We start from the raw sequence: 26434 nt of genomic DNA, 5'->3' as shown, positions 1-26434 counted from the left end.
TTAAGGTCCTTTCTGACCCTAACCATTCTATAATTCTATGAAGTCCCTGACCACCATGTCTACACATCCTTGAAATATGTCCAGAGATGGCTACTCCACCACTTCCCCGGGCAGCCTGTTCCATAGCTTGACAACCCTTTAGGTGAAGAAATTTTTCCCAGTATCTAAACTCCCCCTGGTGCAAGTGCCTTAAGTTAAATGACTGAATTACCAAATACTTTAGTTTGGAAGGGCATCTAGTCCAACCTTACACTCAAAGCAGGTCTTACTTCAAAGACAAATTAGGTTGCTTAGGGCCTTGCCCAGTCAAATTTTGAGTACCTCCAGGGACAGCGATAGCACAATATGTGGGTAATCAGTTCTACTGCCTGACCATTCTCACCGTGAAAAATTTTTCCTTCTTGAATCAGAATCTTACATCCTATAAAATCATGGCTGTTGCCTCATATTCTGCTCTGAAAAGAGTTTAACTCAGTCTTCTCTATAACCATCCACTGGTAGCTGAAGACAGCAGCTGGATCCACCCTGCTTAGTCTTGTCTCCTCCAGGCTAAACGAAAGTACTGTTTGAGTCCCTCCTTTACACACCATGTGTTTTGTTCCTCTATTCATCTCAGTGGCCCTTTCCTGAATTCAATCCAGTTTGTCAATGCCTGTGTCTCATACTGACGGAAATGGCACACACCCAAAACTGGGCACAGTGAGTTTCTTTTATTCTGTAAGCTTGTGTACGGATTGAACATTAAAAAGACATAACATAACTTGGAAACATTTTCTTCCTGTTGTTATGAGAACAATACTCAAGCCCCACAAAACACAAACCGGATGGTGAAGCAATGCAAAGGAAACTGCTGGATTATTCACACTTTGACAAATACACAGAATGAAATAACTCTACAGTGACTGCTGCAGCAAATACATACTTTGAAGAGAAGCCACGCTGACGGCTACTTGAGAAAACTCTGTTTGCAATAGGTTCTCGAATACTGAAAAACATCTTTGGTTCTTCTGGACTGTAGAGCAGGGACTCATTGTAATCATTTGTTACTGTAAATAGAAATCAGCCATTAGTTTTTCCAGAGACAGTTATTCTCTGAAACACACATTCTTCCAGTAATGAGCAAGCTTCCCTGCCGAGAGGGAATACCAAATCTTGCCAGATGATTAATAGCCTTCACCTGCAAAAAAAAATTAATTTTACAGACAATTTCTTTCAGTTCTACTGCATGATGAATACTCAAGACTTCTCTTCAGGTGACTAAATATTGAGCATCTCAAATCTTAGAAGAAGTGAAATTCTCCTGAAGATGTATACATATGAAAGTCTAAGTAAGCACTTTGATATCAAGTCAGACATTTTTCACCAAATGTGCCTAAACAATGTTTGTAAGAAAGACTAATATTACAAGAGCACTAAAATACTGAAAGCAGTGCTGAGTATTAAAAAATACAAACAAAACAAACTGGTCAAAGTTAAGGTACCTTAAAGAGATTTTAGCTTTTTCACTAACCTTTTTGTACTAGTTCCATGTTCAATGGCATATTCAAGCTTCCATGCTTTTTAGCTGTTGAGTCAAGAAAAAAGCCCCAGTTAGATAGGCGTTATCTTTATATAAACTTGGCCAGTAATGCCACACTGTTCACTCACCAATCTTAAGGATCTCTTCAACAGTTTGATGTGCTACCTTGTTGATATTATAGGACCTAGACAGAGAAGTAGAAGTTTTGTTTGCTAAACTATACAAATTGGGAGAAAAACAAAACAAAAACAGAACAAAAAATCTTGCATATAGATGAAGAACTATGTTCAGCACCAGGAAGAAAAAAAAATGAATGCTATCAAGTGTGAGTGAGCTGGCATCAGTTTCTTAAAAAAAAAGCCTTAAATCAACTCTTGGTCTGACATCTACCTGTAGTTTTTTAGACCTTAATAATCCAAGTGAGGTCTTCAGGAAAGAAGAGGATGTGGTCTCCTTATCAATAATCCTCCAGCCTCAAAACCCCTAAATTACTGATTTAAGTCTGCATTAAAAAAAAGTGAAGCAAGACAGTTCTATAGATGTTTGTGTTCTTATGTCTTTTACACACTTCTTGCTAGTTAATTCGCTCTGTTAGTTCTCATTTATGGGACCCAACACTTCTTTACAAATATTATGCCTCTCTGTACCCTAACGCATGGGCTTGAATCTCACAAAAATCGATGTACACAGAAAAGGAACAGTCAGATCGGATACTTTTGCATTTGCCACGTTTGGATGCACAACAAATCAGCATAAAGCCTCAGTCTGAACCAAGTCTAAACTCCAATAAAAGTCTCGCTCTTGTGTCCAGGCTCAAAAGGGATTAGGTACTGATCACAGTCTCTGTGCAGCAGTACTGTGAACTTGTCAGTTGCCCTGGTCTCAATACAGCTTAAAATCCTCAGCCCTGCAGTTCTGTCATGGCAGTAAAACACCTCAAACTGCAACAGACATCCACTATACATCAAACAGACTACAGAGCTGCTGAGGGTGGTTGTCAAGGGTCTTTCTCTTACACTTACTGCCTGCCTGCAAGCCTGAGCAGATGCTAGCAATAAACTGAGATGCAGAGCTTATCTCTCAACTAGATATCCTTTTATACAAGTTTTGGCAGCTGAAGGAAACACTTGGACATTCAAATGCCTCTCAGTCCAAGTAGGTCTGAAATCCCAGGAGTCCCTAAACCACAGGCTAAGGAAGATCACTTCACTGAGGTTTGGCCTCAGTTTAGAGAAGTCCAGCAGTACACAATGATTACAGCAATGGATGGAGATGGGCAATCCTGGAGTCTGTTTTTTGGTTCTGGAATTGCTCAGTACAGAGCATATAAGCAAATGAAATGCGTAAGCACAGCTTTGAACTAAGACAGTACATTCCCAAGGTATTGAACACTAGGAAAGTTCCCCTAGCAGTCTGCCAATTTCATCCTTGGCAGCCTCCAGGACTAAGCTATGCTGACTGAATACAAAATTCTGAATTACAATGAAGAGTAAAACCCAGTAACCATGGTTACAGCATGAATATTCACTTCTGAATGTCATTAAAAGCTTCATTTTTAGTTCATCTTAGCCTGCCACATAAATCCAGGGCCTGTTGTACAACTTTAAACTATAAGCACAACCAGATTTCCAAGTGAAAGAGGTTCTCACTGTACACGATCTCTCACATTTCAAAACTAAAATGATTAGACTTACATGCAGTACTGCAGCTTGTTTAAACTGAAGTTAAGACAATTTACCCCTTTGACTGAGCTAGTGCAGCACTGCTTAGATATGACCATCTTTGTTTAAGGGGAATATTTTGGCAAAGAGACTGTGCCCTTTCAATTAAGTCTGGAAGAGGCAAGAGGCTTGGAAAGGGAATGGACAGTAGATGTGCCAGAGAACATTTAACACTGTTTCCAAGTACATGTTTTCCCATTCTTCTTAGACCTCAGTTTTTACAAGTTTTCTGAGCTACTTCATCTAAGCATTTTAATTTTAGCCAAAAAGAGTAGTTCAGAGATCCCCCAATATGCTCTGCAAGTCAAAGCAAAATTTCTTTCCCCCACCACACCCAACCATTCATCTCCACGCACAGTATGCAGCCTCTTTCACCAAATTTACACCTAAAGTAAACATCTGTCTCAGTGCCTCAGCCCCTCACCCCTTCAACTATTCTCTCCATTCCTGTAAGTGAGGGGTGCTCTGCTCTTCTCAGATACCTCAGACAGCTTTGAACTATACTGACAGCAGGAGTATTTGGACATAACTGACATGCACTGACTTACCCATAGCCCAAGAGACTCAAAACGTTTAAGCAAAATAGGTCCATCTAGCTTATCTGAAGCAGTATATTTTATCAAAGCAGCAACATGTACTTACCATGCTTTTGATCCCGTTCCAGTACACACATTAAGCCCTGAACTCTTCTGTTTTTCCCAAGGACCATCATCAACTGATATCTCATAATAGGAGGCCCTATGAAGCGAGAATTTAAAACTGGGTTTGCAGGACTTAAAGTTCTCCCTGAATAAGACAGAACACATAGCCTTATCAGGCACATAAAAATTTAGAGAGGCTAGTTTCAAATCTGGATTAAACTTGACAGGCTTTCCAGTGTTTCCAATTTGACAGCCACTTTTGATTCATCATTTTATAGCAGTTTTCATAATGGACAAAAGTGATTTGCAGCATGAACTTTTGGCAGTTTTTCTCCAGCCACTTTTCATATTAAATTATACACAAAGAACTCTGAGGTTCATCTGGGAATAGTTTTGTATAAAAGCAGAGTTTGCTGGACTTATAAATGAAACTACAAACACATTACCTTCCTTGCATAATTGTTGAACTACTGAAAAACTGTTTAAGCTGTGATTTGGTCTCATAAAATTACATCAGGGAACACTAAGAGATAAGGCACTGCAACATCAGTAATAGCATGGCTTCAAGCTGAATTCTTGATCACTTCAGTAATTAAAAATCCACTGTGATTCTTCACAAACAGTTTTAATTTTACAACAGTCGGCAGGCTTACATTTCTCTTCAGGGCAAATTCTTCCTAAAACTCAAATACAGAAAGTCTTGGGGCAACAATCATCACTCTTCATGGTATTATTCATATATCAGGGGACTCCTAACGTTAGGCCTAGAGAGACCAGTCTCTCTCTATAAGCTTCAGAACATCATGGGGTGTATTTATGAACTCAAGTTGTTGATGTCAATAGAGCCTAATTCAAACAGTATCATACAGTCTTCAGATTAATAGACATCCTCTTTGAAAAAAATCACATTCACTGTGTTCAGCATGACTGAGTTTCACTTTTCTTAGTAAAAGGAGCTTACTGAGCTGTTTTAGGTGATGAATGTTTCAGTCTGGATCAACTAGGAACAAACCTCTTCAACATCTGGTGTCAGTTTAAACTCTTAGCAACTAAGAACACTTTATGCACTCACTCTTGAGAAGATGGGAAGATGAAAGAACTGGAAGCAAATTAAGAACACAGGTGCACAGCTTCATTCAGTTTAAGATAATTTCTGCAAGTTGGGTATGAAACGTTTTTTCTTTTTCCTTCATTTCCTTGTTTTCTTAACTGACATGCAGAATAAGACTTTGGGAGAAGCACCTAAAGTCATTTTGTCTTAATATACAGAACACTCACGTATTTGAACCTTACAGAAGATTCATTTGTGTGACAATATTTAAATCTTCAAGTGTTCTAGTAACACAGTATTTATTACTAGCGATTTGTTCCTATAGGCATTGCGTTCCTTAATGCTTCTCAAATACACTGGAACCAAAGAGCACAATGTATTTGTGACACCCAGAAGTAGAGGGGTATTATAAAGTATTGGAAAGCAGTTCTGTGTTCCTCTGTCACTGTATGTTAAAGAAACCATTCAGAATCTTGATAAAATTAGGTTTGATTTAGTAGAGAGCAAAATTTGTATGTCTCTGAGGCTAATTACTTCTGCCAGTCTGAGGCTCCAGTCCAGATGGAAGATAAAGCACTCATGGAACATTTATACCGTTTCCAGCAGCAATCACAGTGTCCAAGGCACTGTACAAACACAAGAAGATGTTACACTCTAAAGTTCTGTTTTTAAAAAAGATACAGAATAAAGGGAAAAGGGATATAAAATACAAGTAAAAGTTTGGCCAAATTCTGACCAAGGATCATGTTTTAACTCCTTTCCCGCAGCCCCAGTCACATTCCCCACATTCTTGTTATGTTTCGCTGGCAGAAAAGCATTTATCTTCAGGACAGAAAGGACACTCAAATCCTGGATAATGCAGTACCAGGATTTGATATAAACTCAATTCTTAAAACAAGGAAGTGTTTTCCCACAATAACAAAGCTTCTTCCAAAGGCAGGCTAATATCTTTGCCTCTAATGACAGAGATAGGGAAAGGAATACTTACACTAAGTTATTTCTGCTTCATTGTGCTAAAAGCTTATGAAAAGATATTTAATAAGAGACACAGGAGAAGAGGAAGTTTAAGGACAGATATCTACATCTTCAATCCACTCTAAATACACTAACTGAAGGCATTTGGTTACACACAAGAACTAACCAGGAAAGGAGTAAAATAATGAAGAGGAAGGAAAACAGTCAGCAATAATGAAGGATGAAAGAGTGGCCAGACAGGAAGGTGGAAACCCAGAAATTAACATCACTGCATTTGTATCTCTGAAAATACACTTTGTAAGCAGCAACGATACAATTAGTGTCATGTATTCATGGACTAGAACTGAAATTTGACAGCAAAGACATCTCATCACTGATTGCCCATTGCAATGTCATAAAAAGAAATTAAATTAATTGTGCCTTGCTGTAACAACAAACAATTAAGCATACCTGGATGAAAGAGATTCCCCAATGAAGACTTCATTGAGTGCTCTTACTGGTAGAAGATGCGGACCAGAAATGTCAGATCCTGCAGATATTGAATGTAACAGTTTAGAATCTTGGCTCCAAACACAAAATTTTCAAAAACAATTCACAGCTCATTGGAGGACACACTCTACTGCCTGGATTTGTATTCTAGAACTAGTGCTCCATTTTCTTTACAGACTAAATTTTTCACTGATTTAGTCTGTAGTCAGTCACTGTTCTTTACTGGAGACTACAAATTTTGAACCAAGGTCAATAAGACAATGACACTATGTTCAGTCGTTGCTTTCCCTGAAAACTCATAGGCAACCAGACAGATTGAAGTCTTATCTTCTGTCAGTTACTCTTCCAGCCTAGTTAAATTTATTGACTTAACAGACAGTTCTGATGAAGTGCAAAGAATTAGACTTTATAGCACAGGGTAATTAAGGGGGATTAACAAATTGTTCATGTTGACTAAGGACTTCTCAGTGAGGAAATGCAGTGCTAGACACAGGTTAAGCACAGAATCATTCATCTTCAATCCATCATAAAGAAAACAGTTGAAGGTTTCTGATGACCAAAGAATTGCCCAGGGAAAGATTCTCATTTACTTGCTGGCAGTCTGTGACCAGTTTTTTCAATTGTGAAGCAACCTACCTCAAACTTAGCACAAATTAAGAGCACGTGTGCACACACACACACACACACAAATACTTTTAGTGTGGAGCAACTAAACAGATGGTAAAATGTTCATGTGTAGACCTCAAGTGTCTACAGTAAGCCTAAGAGACAGCATTTTTAAAAAGCTCAGATATTTTGCCAGCAGATAATACTATTTGAAAACACCTCTAAATTAGCTGTTAATACTGAAAGCTGGTTCTAAGCCTACAGTCCAGAATAAACATATAGAAACAAAAAATACTCCCTTCTAAAAAAATCTTAATCCGGGTCTTCAGCTAATAAGAGCTGTATCTCCCTGCCTCTCAAACACAGCAACCAGAATTCAAATACTTCAACTTTTACAAATCTTTATCTCCTATTCCACGTTATCATAGCAAAGTGTATAATTATATACTTGGCAGATTTTAACCTACTTTGATCCTGGAATCTTTCATTTATGTGAGCCCTGCTGTGCTGCTCTTGGCTTAGCTGCTGTTCATGTAAATCTACAGGGGTTGGGTTAATACCAGTTCCTTCAAGATACAGTCGGATTCTTTGCCGCCACTGCCACCTTAGAGAGGAGAAAGGAGTTGGTATCAGTAGCTGAAATATTCATTACAGAATTAGACAGGATCAGAGAATCTTCACTCTCAAAGCAGAACATCTCAAGATTAAAACTAAAATATAGTCAGTCATATTTCAAGTTTTATAGCTTCTACTATCACTTCTAAATCTAGAAAGTTAATCATACTAAAATGTAAATACTTTACACTTACCAATTTGCTATCTAATGTTTCTTATATGTGTAAAATAAGAGGGCACTCGTCAAAAGTAGTCTACAAACACATAGATAACAACACATCTTTTTAGGCATGTGATCCTAACTTACAAATTCATGACCAATGCAGTGATTTTGGGAACAACAACCTCTCAGAAATTTATATAGCAACACATGCTGTATTTTTACCATCTTTTGTTTGTATTTGCAGAAATACAAAAAGCATCTCTATCCACCCCCTTATACATAAGAGCCAAAGGTATCCTCCCGTTTTAAGAATCTCTCCTGGCCTAGGAACTTTGGGATGCCTAAAGAGGAATTCAAATGAAGAAAAAAGGACATTAAAGGCATTCCTCTAAACTGTTTCCAGTCCCTGGCACCTCACCATCCTAACACAACTTTGACCCACTTGCTCCTCCACATAGGCTGATCCAGTTACCCACCTATTTTAAAGTTTCCTTAAGGCCAAATATATCTGACTGAAAGTGAAAAACCCACTCAGGTCCCTGCTTAGGAATATCAGTTCCTATTATTCCGTAAAAATAACCAGGGATATAATTTCTGTTTCACTCTGGCGAGGCTTTAGCTCTGTAATTTAGCTCTGAGGTCCTCAACACAATAAAGGCATGGGCCTGTTGGAGCTGGTCCGAAGGAGTGCCACAAAAATGATCAGAGGGATGGAGAACACTGGTCCTATGAAGAAAGGCTGAGAGATTTGGGATTATTCAGCCTGCAGAAGAGAAGGCTCTGGGGAGAACTTACTGCAGCCTTTCAATACTTAAAGTGGGCCTACAAAAAAAGATGGGGACAAACTTTCTAGCTGGGCCTGCAGCACTAGGAAAAGGGGTGATGGTTTTAAACTGAAAGAGGGGAGATTCAGATTAGATATAAGGAAGAAATCTTTTAGAATGACAGTGGTGAAACACTGGAACAAGTTGCCCACAGAGCTGGTAGATGCCCCATCCATGGAAACACTCAAGGTCAGACTGGACGGGGCTCTGAGCAACCTGATCTAGTTGAAGATGTCCCTGCTCACTGCAGGGGGTTGGACTAGATGGCCTTGAAAGGTGCTTTCCAACACAAATAATTCTATGATTCTAAGATAACGAGCATTATTATTGCTCATTATCAAGAATAGAAGTGTTGTCAACAAAAATAGAACATAGCATCCAACAAAACATTACAAGTGCCTCGATTATCCAGGGAGGTTACCTGCATTAGCACTACCAGCTTTACCTAAGCAATTTAGCATGATGGAGAGTTAAAGGCTTTTGTTTTCTAATTCTTAGAATATGTGAGTTGGAAGTACCTTTTCATTTAGCAATACCTATTGAAAACCCTTCAGTTGTTTATAATCAATCCTGATTTCTTTATTAACGTAATTTGAGAATTTTCTTACAGCACAAATGCAGTTACACTTCAGGCTACGAATTAAATATGCTAGAAGTATAAACAAAACCAAACTGCAATATATTTTTATGTCAAGAACTTTTTTATCTTTGATGGTTTGCCATTACAGAAGTATTCTGGAATATGAATACACCACAGAACAATGTTTCTTCCTTAGTCTGTCCTTTAAATTTCAGCTTGCTTACTTTTTAATTCAAGTGTGCTTATTCTATTTTTAAGACTATCTAGTATTGAAAACATCAAGCTATCTTCAGCATGAAGAAAAGCTTTGCCTTACACTAACCTATTAACAGAATTTAAGCCACTCTACCCTAATCACAAAAACCCCAGATGCAATACACTAACCATTTCCTAATTTTATAGGCTTCATTAGCTTCTGCTATTATGGCCCTTCACTGTTCTACATATGCTTTTGAGTGTCAAAATATGTAAACCAATATATCCTTTACAAGAATGCAGTTCCTTATTTAAGAATTTACTAAGTCAGAAAAGAAAATCAATTACTGAAAGTTGTAACAAAAGCCTTTTTGCTCGAACTGGCAGTCAATTTTATCCTTTGTATTCCCATCTTACTCTTGACTACAAATCCATTTTTCAACATGGTAAACATCTCCACAGAATTCACAATTTGAGGCATCAAGATTTTACTAAGCATTGTCTGCTTCTTAGGAATTGCACATCATTAAGTATTTTCCAGTCATAATACATTTTGGAAAACCAAAGATCAGTGAATCCTACCTGAACTCACCACGATAAAGCTTCTGTAGTGCTTCAGGAAACGAATGTGTATATCTCACAGGCAAGCATAAGTGACCCTCTGACCTGGTAGCAAAAAAGGACAATGCAAATGACAGTATTAACTATTAAGATCTGGTACTTCCAAAAACCAAACCAAAACACACACCTCATTCTGTTACATAAAGCAAAACTACACTTTGACCTTCATGAACCTATACTACTCTTACATAACAGCACATCAACAACAACACACCTCTTTCAGCTCCTGGGAAGAGTGTGTGAGATACAGGGTATTTCTCCAACATTTGCCTTAAAAACTGTTCAGCTAGTAATCCTGCAGGAATATGTAGGTACTAATATAGTTCCTGTTACCATAGTTCTAGGTAAGGAATTCAAGCTTAATAAACCTTGCAAATTAGAAATAAAATTTCCTCCATTTATACACCAGTTAGTGATACGAGACAGGTAAGCAACATGCCAAAGATCAAAAGAATCTCATGTCAAAGCCAGAGGACTAAACACTGCTCCCCTTTCATGAGTGATATCTGATAACTTGAAGGCACTTGTTATTTGAACCGTGCTATTCAGGCTTGATACTGTAGAATGTCTAATCACAGCGTCTGAAAAGTTTTGGAAGAGGAGTAAGGTATGGAAGGAATTAAAACTTTTGGCCACTGCTTTTTTATCTACTAAGATTAAATTAATTCGTAATATCAAAAGCAGAAACCTAAATCTAGAAATCTCAGCAGGCAGAGCCCTGGTGAATTCTGAGTTTTACTTGCCATCTATTTGAAAGTTATACCAACCAGGCAGTACTAATACACTGCATCCACCTGCCCAAATCAATCTTATGTCTAGGTGGATGCAACTTGTGTAGAGTTTATAATAGGACAACTAAATGCCATTAACTGGCTGAGGAGACTGCGTCCTCTGAGGTATGACAGGGTTTACATGAAGAAACCAGAACAAACCTCTTCATCTCAGGCCCTACCGGATTTCCAATAGGATTTGCCTTCTTCATAAAACTACATTTCTGTGCATTCAAGCACAACACTGGTAGTCACTTTTGCTAAGTCCCTTTTCCTGTCTCTGTTCTATACTGCTATCTCTAGCCTCAAACTTCTGGTTAGTAATACAAGTAAACTAGCTCCAAGTGCTGTTACGCTGGTGCATGCTTATCCAATACTACTTAATGTCCTTTCAGATCAGACAGGATAACTCATTGTGGCAACTTTTCCAATAAAACAACAGATTTACCTGATAGCTACAATCCTCTAAAAGGAGACACACTGCCAAATGCCAGAGGAATGCCTCATGCATCACAAAAACAGATGCATATTGTACCTGATATTAAATAAAGCATTGTTTTTCCAAATGTGTTTTTACCTTTCAGGATCAGTATTTACTCCAATAACTGGTTTAAATTTATCAAAGACCTTACTGGCTGCCAACAACATTGTACCATCGCCTACAGAAAAAGCAAAATAAAAGTTAGTTTCACATCACACGCTAGTATCCCAAACAAAATAGCTTCACAAGTACTGCAGCATTACCACTATGTGCTTTTGGATCAACAATTGATCAGGTAAGCTGCACAAAAATAAAATGAGACAACAAAACTACTGACATCTTTCAAAGCAGAGTAGTGACACCCGAATCCAAGATGACAAATATGACTGGAAAAAGTACTACTTATCAGACAGCTATACATGCCCAGGCAACTAAATTTGGCAGAAGCAAGTCCAAAAAGACATTTATGGAAATTTCTGTGTGTTTATCAGCTGGTAAGATAAATTCTTTAAGGAAACAAATTTAGAAAGTCTTGCTAACCAAAGCCACAGGAGACAGGAAACAATACTAAATTTTACTGTGAAATCACATGAAAACAATTATTCTAGTTCCACCTCAGTTGTCCTCCTAGAAAGCACAATTTAAAGGTTTTATTTGGCCTGCAATAGGCATGCTTGGAAAAGAAGTCTTAGATAAAACTGTTGGAAGTCTTTAAGTCTCACCGTCTTCTTTAGATATTGACATTCTCTCCTGTCTGTTAAACAGAAGGACAACTGCAACCTGAATCAGTCTTTGCACCAAGATATAAGCTCTGACAACCTCAGATGATGCATAAGTTTCCAGCTGTTTGCCTCATAACGGTGACAGATGTTGCCACAGCCAAACTGGCACTTTCATCTCCAGTTTAAGAGGAGAGAAAAGCAGAGCAGTGGTCAAGTCGAACTGCCACAGATGATTGAACATTATGTCAGAGCCCAGCAACACACTGCAGTATTTGCAACAAATAACACTGAATGAACTGCTGCAATCCAATGTTAAAAAGAAACAGCCAGGTTAGCTGCTCTGTTGGTTCATTTAAAAAGATCCATGTAGTGGCACAGGCAGCTTGGAACTTGCATACTCTTATCTGTATCATCCAACTAGATATTCCAGTCACCAGAATTAAGTGAAGAAAGCAAGGAAGGCACTTTGAGCAAGGGCAGAAAAAGGTACTATGTTAATCTCCACCTCACATACCAAAAGCCAAAGAGTAGGGTTTAGGGCTCTGTACAATCACATGACAGCAAGCATTTTGGCCTCTTCAGTTGAAAATTATAGTAATTTCCAAATTTACACTGTTTCAGACAAGAGAGTATCAAACATTTTCAAAGTGGCCATGCACTGGGATTCACTCCCTAGTGCTACAATTTCAGATAATGGAGGTAGAGAGGATGGTCACAATCGCTGTGTTTTGTTTTCTGACAAGTAGATAAGCAATTTGTTTTCAAAACATACATACTTCCAGATGCTTCACAAACTGCAAAATATTTTTGAAAAACATATCTATGAAAAGATACTGAAACAAATACTTCCCTTCCATAAAGTCGTACCTCCTGCTGATATGACAGCATCTGCCCACCGAACTGTCTCTTCATTATATTCTCGACGTTTAACAAGACGAACTTCTATCTTCTCGTTCCTAAAAGGGCAGAAAAAGCATTGGCTGAGAAGGCCAACAGCATCCTGTCTTGTACCAGAAATAGTGTGGCCAGCAGGACTAAGGAAGTAATTGTGCTCCTGTACTGGGCACTGGTGAGGCTGCACCTCAAGTGCTGTGTCCCGTTTTGGGCCCCTCCCTACAAGAAAGACATGGAGGTGCTGGAATGTGTCCTGAGAAGGGCAACGAAGCTGGTGAAGGGTCTGGAGCACAAGTCCTCTCCACGAGGAGTGGCTGAGGGAGCTGGGGTTGTTTAAGCTGGAGAAAAAGAGTCTGAGGGGAGACCTTATCGCTCTCTACAACTACCTGAAGGGAGGCTGTAGTGAGGCAGGGGTCAGTCTCTTCTCCCAGGAAAGAAGCGATAGGACGAGAGGAAATGGCCTCAAGTTGTGGCAAGGGGAGGATTAGATTGGATATTAGGAAAAACTTCTTCACCGAAAGAGTTGTCAAGCATTGGAACAGGCTGCCCAGGGAGGTAGTGGAGTCACCATCCCTGACGGTGCTTAAAAGACGGGTAGACAAGGTGCTCAGGGACATGTTTTAGAAGTGGAGTTGGTAGTGTTAGCTTTATGGTTGGACTCAAGTATCTTAAAGGTCTTTTCCAACCACTATGATTCTATGATTCTATATTGTTCCTTGTCACATCCTTCTGAAAAACTGACATGTAATTAAGGACTAATTTGAGTGGTATTTGGCTTATATGCATTTTACACTCTCACAAATCCTTTACATCTTTTTAATTTGTTTTCAAGATAATAACACAGTGTGTTACATAACTGAACTGAGCTAGTTCACATTACGATTGTTTCAGGAATGACTGCTCATCTGCATTATCCTGTTTTCAGAATTCCTAGCTCATTAGAGCTTATAACACAAAGCTTCCTTTCGTTGTTTTACACAGTCCATGGATATCTGCACTCTGTCTGAAATTCTCAGCATCCATACATTCTTACCGTAAACTGTCTACAACATGCTCCACGTTTTTTGTATGAATGCGATGCCGTTCCAGCAGACCAGCATAGTTAGATCCCTTCAAGGCAAGCTGAAAGACATAAATTGATTTTGTAGAAGTTAATCACTACAGTAAGTGCTCTTGACTAATACAAATTAGAAGCTATAAATAAGCATGCATTTTATCTCAGTAGAGACACGTGCTTGTATAAGTACTCCATTAGTTACATCTCTATATACACACCAGTCAGCTTACATTGACTAGTTCATTGAATGAGTCACATGGCCACAGCAGCCAAGAACCACAGACCTTCTGAGGGCTCTACACAAATATACAAAAAAGTGTGATACACAGACTTCTATGCCTCTTCAGACACTTTGCTTTCCCTGAATCTGATAAGTAACTGAAGCTCTGTGTAAATCTACATAAAATAGTTATACGAACTATACTCCTATCACGTACTAAAAGCACTCAGACAAACAGTTCGCTAATTACTTGAAAAGTTATAAACATTGTGCTATAGCGAAAGAGGGTAACAGAAAAAGCAACAGGAATTATAATTAAGAAAATGCAAATCTTTGAAATACCTAGAGCATTAACCTTCAAAATGTATTTCAGCTAAAATGGAAGGCTGCCAAGTGGTGACAAAGGTGACATTTCCCCTGAGTCAAAAAAAGCTTAAGGACAATCCACCTACTACCTTTGATACTGTCCCCTGGATTACAGATCAGATTTTTCACACAAATTCATATCAATAACAAGACAAACAGTATTTAGCAGTTGCATTCTAGCATCATTCTTCTTGGAAGCTGGAGAATTTAAATAATCTTGACACACTCTTTAGACCATGGAAATATTTTGCAGTTCATACAGACAGACTCTCATGAGCAGGCAGGTGAGACTGCTGGTTGAGGATTAGGGTTTTTTGCAACAAGTTTCTGTGCGAGTAATCCAGTAACGATCTGTGCACATTAATTCTTCACCTCACTTACAGTGCTCACCTGGCCCTGGTACTGCCGAGTACGTGGTTGCACACTTGCAATCCCCACTTGCATGGAGATTGAGCAAGTAGAAGAAAGAGGGTGAAAAGGATGTTAAGCAAAGAGTTTATAAATACATTCATAATGAAAGCGACCCCACTCTGAGCAGCAGCCTAGACTGGATGACCTCCCGAAGCTCCTTCTAGCCCGACTTATTTTACAATTACTGTCATTGCTTCCTTTTCACCGACCAGTTAAAATCATTCACCAGCATAAAAACAGAACTACTCCTAGCATTTGTGTATAGAAATTAATCTGTGCCAGAGCTCAGAACAAGCACTTCCAGCAATTTATTCAAGTGCCTTTACTCAAAGTTGCGCACCCTTCCAAGACCAAGTAGTGCCAAACAGCCAAATCTAATCCTATTTCCATAAAGACTCCCACACCACAGAACTCCACAGCAAAGGGGAGAGGACTGGCAGGATATGACAATTACAGTGAACTGCAATTCAACACCCAACAAATTGCAATCCTTCTTCATCCAACACTGTGTGCTCTCAAGAAACCCAACCATAAGCTAAGCACAAAGACAGACAGGGCACTGAAGAAACTGCAGAAAAGAATGGAATTGGCCGGTCTGGAACTGCAATGCTGTTCTGCTCACTGTGTTTACAATCAGTGAACAACTTGCAGGAATGAAATCTTTAGATGGTCTTATAGCTGGGATCAGGAAACCACCTCTGACAGACAGGCTCCTAGACTTTGCCTGGATGCCACCAACAGCACTACAGGCAGACAGCAGGAGCAGCTGCTAGCTGTGCTTGGTCACACACACAGGCAAGCATGTGGGTGATCAGAAAACAACCAAGGCTTTCAGGTCATCTTTACAGAGCCTGTTAGTACTGCTTTACTGGGGTATGGGGTGTTATGTCCCATTAATTGCCTCATGCATTTAAACCCCTTGTTTCTACTCCCCAGCTACCACGCTTGCACGCTCCCGTACACCTCTTTCTTCTCCAGAGACCATGGCGTTGCACTGGCAACATAAATGGTGCCACTGTGCTGCTGTGGGGAGGGAAGAGCACGCGAGGCTATGGCCACTTACAGCACTGCCCAGTGCTGGGTCTGCTGGCAGCCTCTCAAGATCCACTTGGAGAAGTCGAAATGGGAAAAGAAGACGATACTCACTTCCCACAGACAACATCTCCAACTGAGCACCACAGGTCTATTTTGCTAGAAGAGGGATTTTCTGTTGCACATCTGAAGCACAAATTGACCTCGCTTTACCACCAGAAAGAACAAGAAATCCACAGCAAATAATCTCAAAAAATAAACTGTGTTACTAAAGTCAGGGTTCCCATTCATGTCTCCTCTAGAAATATCTACTGTGAATGAAAGTCGAGCACCTGACAAGCAGACTGCTGCTGCAGTATACGTTTTTCAGGCTGCTATGTCCACAGGCTATTGCTTTCACACACAACAGACACCACAAACTCCATCTTGTAGTTTTATGTACTACATTTATTTGGCAAATTTGTCAGCATACTATCTTTCAACTTAGTCAAAGACAGCTTTTATCTCAGAACAGTGACAGTGTAATAAATCTCTGTACAATCATTTGCAGGCTTTTGAATCACCAGCATCAGTGGTGAGCCTACAGCTAACATTTCATTGGCATTACTAGCAAGGAGAGGCACGGATACTGTCATTGCTGTGGAACAGTCTGTTCTGCAACTTACATTTGCCTCAGGGGTGTTAGATTATTTCACCAACAGCTTCACAAAGCAGAAGAGGATGCTCAGCAAATAAGCTGACAGTATCCTGACAACTGGCTGAACAATTTCCGTGGATGCTTCCACTCTTACTAAAAGCAGCACCGCAGAACAGGTATCTAATGGGTAGAGGTGTCTTCTTTAAATTTACCTCTAGAACAAGTAAGCAAGTATCACTAAGCAACAAGATAAATGAAAAGTTAAGGCCTTGGGTTTAAATTGCTAAGCCACATCTACGGAGTTAATGAATCGTCCTAATTTGCAAAAGGCTCCAGAGATTAAAACAGTCTGCTCATCTCTAACATCATCCCTCTAGCTCAGAGGTAAATAACTCACAAGTTCATTCATCTAAGAACTCACTAAGGGACAGCCTGCCTGAGCGTAATCACAGTCAAGTATACCAAACAGGAATGCTAATCATCAGTTGCTTTTCATGTAACTGCTTCAAAGAACCAGAGAAGTGCCTACAGCCCTTGTGGTCAGAGGCCACAGAATCACATAGTGGTTGAGGTGGGACGGGACCTCTGGAGGTCATCTGGTCCAACCCTCCAGCTCAAGCAGGGCGACCTGGAGCCTCTTGCCCTGGATCGTGTCCACATGGTTTTCAATCTTCACAGATGGAGCCTCTACCACCTCTCTGGGCATCCTGTCCCTGTGCTCAGTCACACTGAGTGAAAAAGTGTCTCCCAATGTTCAGACAGACCCTCCTGTGTTTCAGTTTGTGCTCACTACCACTGGTCCTCCCTCATACCCAGGACCTGAATGCCATCCTAAAACTATGACAAAATGCTCATTCTTAAAAGAGCTCTGCACCAAGGATAAAGTGTCAGCCAAAGAACGTCAAGAAGCCTGCCAGTACAGTACAAGGAGTATACTGCAAAAGACAGAACACTTCAACTTAGCTATATTCTTCCAAAAATTGACAGACTGCAGACCTGACTTTCTAGACATGGGCTAGAAAATAAAACCACTATTCCTACAGAGCTCAGGATCTTCTAATGGAGTACGCTTGGCATTTTTTGGTGTTGAAGTTGTAAAAGCCTAAGTGAGGGGCCACACACAGGTCTGGATCCCTGCACTGCAGGTTAAGTAATTTCTTCCAGTGGTTAACTGGCAAGATCAGTAAGAGCAAAGCAAACTGAAAAGTACTGATGAGTAGAAGTTATCAGCTATAGGTCTGTAAACACACAGGAAACACAGTGTTTGCCAAGTCCCACTTGCTGAGGCTCCTGGAACAAGAAAAGAAGGAAGAATATAGCTAAGTTGAAGTGTTCTGTGCTTGGTATAACTACTTTTTTCTTCAGGTAGACTTGATACTGGGATCAAATTGCTACAACATACAGCTTAAAATACCAAATAAACTCGACATGGGTCTGTCACAATAGTACTGTTTTTCATACTTTAGCTAAGAATGTTAGTATTTGGTATAGAGATATCTGCTCTGTAAGACTGTCAACTCGCTCTTGGATATTGAAAGTGGAGAGTAGCCTGTCAAACCCTTTCCTTTTGGAAGGTTGACTGTGACAATTGTAAATCAGAGCTTCCTCCAAAGGAAGGATAAAATGTATAGGAAATGATGCATCAGAGGACAAGGTTAGTTAGCTATGGGTGGCATTAGTGGAAGTACTCAAAAGCAGAAGTATTCAGGGAAGATGGGAAGAAACAAAAAGTACATCTGTAGGCCTATTACTCTGACCTCAACAGCACGCAAGACTGTAAAATAAAATCATTTTATTAATTAGTGTGTTAATATACACAAGAGCTATTCTAGCTACAAGTGCATTACCATATGAAAATAGGGACAAACTGGCCAAAAATACATTCAAGCATCGCTTCAGTAGTGTTCTTAAACCTCACAGCAGACATGGAATGAATGCAAAGCAGGCTTCCAAAAGAGCCTGCATTGGTAAACAGTCAGGTGAGCAGAACATGCTTGATAATGGAGTTATCTTTCCTTAGGAGCTTGAAGGAGAAAAGGTCTAGACCAACTGTCTAAAAAAAGCTCTTCTCATATATTCTGGCCTGACCTTTTTTTTTAATTAAAGGATAATTTTTCAGAGAGCCCCTTTAAGTCATTTAGGAAAGAAACATTTGCTTGACTGCCTTCCTTCTCGAGTCTGAGCTCTCACCTCTGGCAAGTCTCACCCCACTCAGTCTGAAGTGCGGGTCTGCTGTCCTTGAGTAATGCTGGCCCTCCAGGAACAACGCTGTGCAATGAGGACAAGGCTTGTAGCCACAAATACAAAAGCAACACAAAGCCAAGCAACACCCGAATACCCACTGTCGTCTACATATACGGATTACAGTCCTTGATTTAGAGAATGGGGAAACAAAAAGCCACAGACAAATCTTACTGACCCTGCTAACCTAACCACTAGGATACAATAGTATGCTCTCTCAAAACAGTAATGTGAACGTTGTCCCGAGTGAAATCGTGAATCCAGCACCTTCTACATCTACTCTTAGTACGCTAACGGGAACTTTTCAGATCCATTTTGGCTATATATGAATATACATACATAAAATATATATTCATATTCTCATTACTAGGCTTATGCTGAGTTTATAGCACTAATGTTCATGTTACCTTAAACTGCCACTGCATCAGGGTGGAGTTAATGCCTCGGTGTACCAATCAGTTGTTTTACCATTGTTGCTCATTCAGGAGGAATTAAAACAATTGCTGTCTCAAATTTCCATAATGAACTTGACCACACATGCACCCCAGCAGGAGAATGAGAACAGATCATTGCTTTCCAATCTACATAGTTTAGCAATACCTAACACAGAAGTTTGAATTTTGACCTGAAAAGGAAAATACTATTGATTATAGGTATAACCCTCTAACCATTTCTAAGTAGAGAACAGCACTACTAAAAGTCCTGTATTTTCAGAAATTGTCTCTCCAGGTAACCACATCTCCCAAGTACAAAGCTAGTGCTCCCAGTTTTACTCTCAGTTTTAAAAGAAACACATGTTAAGTTTTGAACTAGAAATAGCTTTGAATATAGCACACACTTCGAATAATACACTCCTCCTAGCTCCCCTGACAAATAGGGGACACTGACTTAAAGCTTGCTTAAGTACCAGATGAAACACTGGCAATCTATAGTTGCATACAAGTAATTTTACTACGTTCCAGTGTTAACGACTAGTTAAATCTTTATTTGTCATGCTAAAAACGAATCCAGCTTTCCTCACAGGCCAGGCAGACACCGAATTTTCTGATTTCTTAAGAGCTCAAATCACATATTATGCTTTCCTATTTCATAATGTAAAAATAAACCTCACACAAATAAGTGAGATTAAAGCATGATTCAGCTTCTGAATCTTAGAAAATAAAGTACAGAAGACAAAAGAGATAATAAACTGAGCAGTTAGCTATGGCAGAATCTGCCTCGTAGAAGAGCAGGCAATGTGCACTCCCAGCCCAGAAGGCCAATAACCGTATCCTGGGCTGCATCAAGAGAAGCGTGGGCAGCAGATTGAGGGAGGGGATTCTGCTCCTCTATTCCGCTCTTGTGAGGCCCACCTGGAGTGCTGTGTCCAGTTCTGGAGCCCCCAACACAAGAAAGACAGGGACCTGTTAGAACAAGTCCAGAGGAGGGCCACCAGGATGATCCGAGGGCTGGAGCACCTCTGCTGTGAGGACAGGCTGAGAGAGTTGAGACTGTTCAGCCTGGAGAAGAGAAGGCTCCAGGGAGATCTTATAGCGGCCTTCCAATACCTGAAGGGGCTACAGGAAGCTGGGCAGGGACTTTTTACAAGGGTAACTAGTGATAGAACAAGGGGAAATGGGTTTAAACTGAAAGAGGGTAGGTTTAGATTTGATATTAGGAATAAATTCTTCACTGTGAGGGTGGTGAGACACTGGGACAAGTTGCCCAGAGAAGCTGTGGATGCTCCTCCCTGGAAGTGTTCAAGGCCAGGTTGGATGAGGCTTTGAGCAACCTGGTCTAGTGGAAGGTGTCCCTGCTGATGGCAGGGGGGTTGGAACTGGATGATCTTCAAGGTCCTTTCCAATCTGTACCATTCTATGAAATGTGCACCTTGGAGACACATTTCAAGTGCTAGAAAAAGGGTCTGCTAGAAGCACTGAGGAAGGGTAGATTTAGACGAGATATGAGGACGAAATTCTTCACTGTGAGGGTGGTGAGACACTGGAACAGGTTGCCCAAAGAATAACAGAATGGTAGGGGTTGAAAGGGGCTTGTAGAGATCATCTAGTTCAAACCCCCTGCCAAAGCAGGTACATCTAGAGCAGGCTGCATAGGATTGCATCCAGGTGGATTTGAGCATCTCCAGAGGAAGACTCCAGAACCAGTTGTGGCTGTCTCCTCCCTGGAAATAGTCATGGCCAGGTTGGATGGGGCTGTGAGCAGCCTGATCTAGTGGAAGGGACTGGAACCAGCTGATCATTACAGTCCCTTCCAACCCAAACCATTCTGTGATTCTGTAACTCTATTTTCTTAAGCTTCTTTTAAGTTGATTGACTTAAACTTCTCAAATTTCTTAATAGGGGAAGTGTGTTGTCCACTTGCTTTTGCACTAGAAACACTAAATGCATCAGCTCTGATCTTACATGGTTCTGTTAGAGAAAAAAAATTAGATGGTAGGGTTACAAGACTTGGAGAAAAAACCAGTCAAACTTCAGTCTTTATTGAAAAATTCCAGGCTCATTTAATTGATAGTTTGTTTGATAAACCTCTGGTTTAACCTTTTACTAACAACAGGGCAAGCTTCAGCAGAATCATGCTTGCAGTGTTGGGACACTCAGCTCTTTCAGGGACTTGCAGTCCAGGTAATTCCGATTAGCGGGAGTGCTCTGAAACGAACCCAAGAACCAGCTTCACTGAGCAGCTTCAGGTCCTGGATGAACTCAAAATGTATTGGTTTCAGATAATTTAACAGTTAAAAAATGTAATCCACAAACTCAATGTACTGTTTACAAGATGGCTTTAATAATGAACATTTGCCTGAGCTAAAGTAGCAGAGAAAGACACAGCTTTGCAAAACAGAGTGCTATTGAGAACCAGCATTACCTAGGCCCAGGTTTAAATTCTCTATAAAGCTTTAAACATGAATCAAGTCTTCAATTACAAACCACTGCTGAGTTGCAAGCTGCAGACATTAATCCCAGCTCCTTCCCCCTTCCCAGTCTGAGTTATTAGATATTATACAGGCCATTAACTGCTTGCTTATAAAAAACTGTGGTAGGTTAACCTAGGCAGTAGGTCAGTACCTACCACAGAAGAAAGGCAGTAGGCTGGTCCTACCTGACCAGCACTCTTGCCTGTCTCCTCTTGACTGAGGTACTAACCTCTTGTTGATTGCTCAGAATTGTTTCTAACTGTGTTCCTGGCCATTTTCTAGGTTTCCACCAGTTTGCTACATCACCCCTCACCCTGTAGAAGCCCAGTGGGCTGCTTTAGCCAGGAAATTTTTTTTGCATGTACTTTCCTCACTGTTTTCTTAAGCAACTTAGACCTGTCACTTTGATTACATAGTCATGGCAGCCTTTCAGATGCTGCCTTTGTATCTGCTATAGAGCAACAACTGAAGTGATTTGCATATTGTAGCATTTTGTATGCCATTACTTCTGCAGTAGCTGATTTCAGTAATATCTTCACTTGGTAAGTGAAACTGGCAACATAATGTTCCTGAAGCTTTACAGAAACGTTGCTTTGGGGCAGGAATTTGATCCGTACATGAACAAAAGTAAAAATGCCATAAACTGTTTTATAATTCTTCATCTACCACATTAAAGTGTTATTGTCATTTTAACCACAACTGAAGAATACACATGGTGGTTTTAAATCAAAGGCTAATGTAGAGCGAATTGTTGACTATAAACAGAGCAGTAACTACTTTCTGCACTAACAGGTTTCCAGAAATCCAGTGCAATCCAGGCAATTCAATCATTCAGTTCTCATTAATTCAGCACAACACCAACAAAATGCCATAAATCACAACTATCTAAGTACTCAAAAACAGGATTGAAGGCACTTCCAAAAAGCAGCTTTTTTCAGCTGTATAGAGTGTCAGATGCTTGGTGAGAGAGTCCATGAAGTTTAATATAAATACACCGAAATGTTCTTCTTTTGCATCTATTTGCTACATATGACCGAGTATACTTGAATGGCACGCTGGAATACACAAATGCTATGGCAAAAAGAATTACTACATCCCATTTAGTTGTTTCCATCACTTTCCGGACTCCTCTTATGACAGAATGACAACCTAAAAAGAACTTTTTTAATAAAGTAGATGCAACTGAAGTTACTTAACATTGACACAAGTATATCAAATTTCAAAGGTAAAGATAAACAAATGCACACTGTAGTTGTATAACTTGAAAAACATTTATATCCACCTCAATTTCTACTGGACTAGCTCAAAAATTTTGTTTCTGAAAAAAGTGCCTTTAACTTTATGTAATTGTGGTGTACTATAACCTGTGTTTTGAATTCTGCATACTTCAAATTCAGATTGAGATGATTCTGCATTTTTTCCCCCCCCCCCCCCCCCCCCCAGCAAACTCTTTTCAGGGTGAGGTAGAACCAACTACAGTCCCACCTGTTTTTAAATACTTTGTGTGCTTTCTAGAAGAATATCTACTGAAATAATTCACATTACAAAATAAGCAGAGATGGGTAGTGTGAATTCATCAGAACAGTGAAAAGCTTCACAGTATCACTTCATTCATTAAATAAGTTTCTATTTAAAGATACTACCTTTAAATGTACCACTGTATAACTGGATCCACAAGAGAACACAGGGTAAATATCCTAATACTGACTGCTTTTTAGAATAACTCAACTTTTTTTTGTTTTTAAGAAAACAATTAAAACACAATTTTTGAAGAAAAAAAGACTCTACTGAACTATCTGATTTCATTTTAAAATTAGAATTCAGTTGAACTTTTAAGCTTACATATTACTCTTTCCTTCTGCTACTTTTCTTGCATCTGTAAAAATCCTATTTTTTAAAAAAATATTTGAGTAACACTTTCTAAATAGGAGTTCTAGTGGATCACAGGCAGTTGGAACTCTAAAACAGAAATCTAAGAATGAAACACCTGGCTAGTTTCCAAAAGCCTACCTTGAGGTGGTGCTATGAAAATCACGAACCTGAAACACTAGTACTTAGGAAAGGTAAATCAAAAGTGATACAAAAAAGTATGTTTAACCATTTAATGTAAAAGAGCAGTGTGTTCTTCCACACACATACCCTCACCCCTCACAGTTTTGTGGGTTTTGCTTTGGTGCACGAGAACATATGAGCTCCAGTGAAGCTCTCCTACCTTGCTAGGAGACACTCCTTCCTTCCTTCCTGGCCAGCCCTGCTCAGTATGTTGTTGGTGCGCTGTGTTGAACATGGGTGCACACTGTGCCCCTTTTAGGGGAGGGAATATCCTGATAACAGATTACCTTTTCTCTACCCAGTTACTAGTTTTCAGGAAAGTTACATGATCTTCACATTTCTGATATGACCACCCCTGCTAATTTGTTGCAGTGGTCCAAAAGCACCAAAACTTGCTACAAACATCCAACACGGAATCATTTTTCTCCAATTAAGACCAAGGCAAACGTAACTTTTCATCCGACAAGACATTTTCAAAGGTAATTAAAACTGCATATGAAGTACTTTTGGGCAGTTAAACTGTTGAACTTCCCTAAATACCTTCCAGCAGTGAGAAGCAGCTGCATCTCAACTGCACTACCAAACAGGACTCAGGAAACTAGCTCTATCTACTACTGGGATATTAAGTTCTCTCAGTTTACATAAGGATGACAGCAATGTTTGCTCTGCATGGGCCTGCTGAGAGTGAAATAAAGAGTCAGGACATACAGTAGCCTTCAGTACTAGTTGACTGGATCATTCACTTTTGTAACCAGTTGCATTTAGATACCAATCCCAATAATTAGGTCAAAGAAAATTCAAATTGCTGTCACTTGTGGTAAGCAAACTGTTTGCAGGGGCTAAGGAAAATGACAAGTATTTTTATTTAACTTTAAGCTTGTAACTGCAAGGGTTAGAAATCCAACAGTCTCTTTAAACCTCATGAAGGCAAACAAAATTATTCCTTGTGTGATCTGATGCACAGAATTTATTGATGCAACACTTTTAAACTGCTGAGTCCTTTTAGGGCATTTTTCTTTCCTGATATTAGAAATTTCTCATTTTTATAGGTCTGTAATCTCCTCTCTGAACTAAAGACGCCAAAAAACTGCCCTGCACAACAGCATTCAGAGCACTTAATTACAATTTTCAGAATAGTTCAGAATTAGAATACTAATTATGATACTCAGATGTGTTTGGGTACAGTCATAAACAGATTTAAAAGGCTGATTTGTAAGCATGTAAGTATCTTCCACAAGATACTAAAAACAACCACCTGGAACAAGCATGCACAACATGTATGGAGAAATGCAATGAAAGATTTAATCTTCCACAGATCTACTACACACTCTTCTTTCAAGAGTGTTTGCCCTTGCTCTCAATCTCTCTCCTACCTGTTCTGTACTGCTGTCTGGACTGCTTCTTCACCTCTCCCCTCTCTGTTTGCACAAAGAATTCGGGAATCATGACCTTGCAGCTTTGACTTTGCAACATTTAATAGTGTTTGTATAGAGCAACTCATGCCGTGTGTCCAGAAGAAAGGCCACAGAAATATTTAGGCCACATTTAACTGCTCAGGGCCTCTTATTGCCTATTAGAAGCATCAGCTAGCCAGCCAGCTTTGGTACCAAGACATTCTGCTTCTTGGAGTACACTGTGATTTATATAGTATATCATAGAGATGATACATGCTATGACCTGTATCATATTTTAACATCTACTGGTGCATGCCAATGATTAATCTTCAAGCTCCTTAAATATGGAAAAAATCCCATTTAACAAGGATGTGTGCCTTTGGGCACACATGCATTGTCACTTCTGCATTGAGTGATTTACATATTAAGGTGTATTTTCCACCTTAATACACAAACACATTGATTGCAACAGCTGAGTTCAGGTCTGCTCTCCTGTCTTGGTGATCAGGTACAACTGCTTAAGTGCCTGATGATCATTATTTGTCCCATATCGAAATCTGAAACTTCCAAGTAGAGACATCAGTTACTGTCCAGAAACTTGGAAACATCTCTTGTGCCCACAACTGGTAGGCAAATAAGCCCAGGTACAGCTTCTGAAATCTAAGCCTCCAACAGAGCCTTAAAATTGCATTTCTATATTTCAGAGGCAGACAGTGTCTGGACATCTGAAGATCCATGACAGACAACAGCAGCAGCACTGTGTTCCTCTGCTTGTACAGGCTCCCTCATGCTGCTCCCTCATGGCCACCCCACAAGCCAGCTCTAGGGTCACCTGAGCTGGAGCCCCCGCAGTGTAACACAATCCCCACCACCATCACCTACCCTACCTGGGTTAGCCAACAGCTTACAGCATCAGGTGAGCCAAATCTTTCCTGTGCACTTCTGCTTTCACGTGAGCCTTGACTCCCACCCTGCCCTCTGTGCATCTGTCCAGCGTGACCGATACCGGATTCATGCCCACTTCAACTCACAGCCTTCAGGATAAGCTGAGCATCATCCTGGGTAGTAGCACTACCAGGGACTCACTGCACGCCCAAGGGTGGCATCTGGCCTCATTTCTTGGAAACCAGCAGCCTTGGGACCAGCTTCTGAAGTTTCCCAAGGAGAAGCATGGACGCAGGGAGCACAGAGAGCAGCAAACCTCAGGAAGCAAAACGCGTCATGTTCCCAAACTGACTGCGAAGGA

At 40.0% G+C, this 26434-nt stretch overlaps 1 protein-coding gene across 1 annotated transcript; it reads right to left on the bottom strand.

The window, feature by feature from the left end:
• Positions 1 to 922: 922 nt before the first annotated feature.
• On the bottom strand, positions 923 to 26203 carry NADK2 (NAD kinase 2, mitochondrial; the record flags this gene model as incomplete). The annotated part of the gene is made up of 12 exons (XM_029086588.1): positions 26097 to 26203; positions 15745 to 15781; positions 13901 to 13989; positions 12841 to 12929; positions 11348 to 11429; positions 9962 to 10045; positions 7470 to 7606; positions 6358 to 6436; positions 3883 to 4026; positions 1648 to 1703; positions 1511 to 1564; positions 923 to 1046 (listed from the first exon to the last, which is right to left on the bottom strand). Coding segments are annotated over exons 1-12 (1082 nt in total), but the record flags the coding sequence as incomplete, so codon positions are not given.
• Between the last annotated feature and the right edge of the window lie 231 nt (positions 26204 to 26434).

The sequence above is a fragment of the Antrostomus carolinensis genome, unplaced genomic scaffold (assembly GCF_000700745.2).
Source record: "Antrostomus carolinensis isolate BGI_N321 unplaced genomic scaffold, ASM70074v2 scaffold10278, whole genome shotgun sequence".
NCBI classification, from domain to species: Eukaryota; Metazoa; Chordata; class Aves; order Caprimulgiformes; family Caprimulgidae; genus Antrostomus; species Antrostomus carolinensis.
This window is presented reverse-complemented; position numbering and strand designations above follow the sequence as displayed.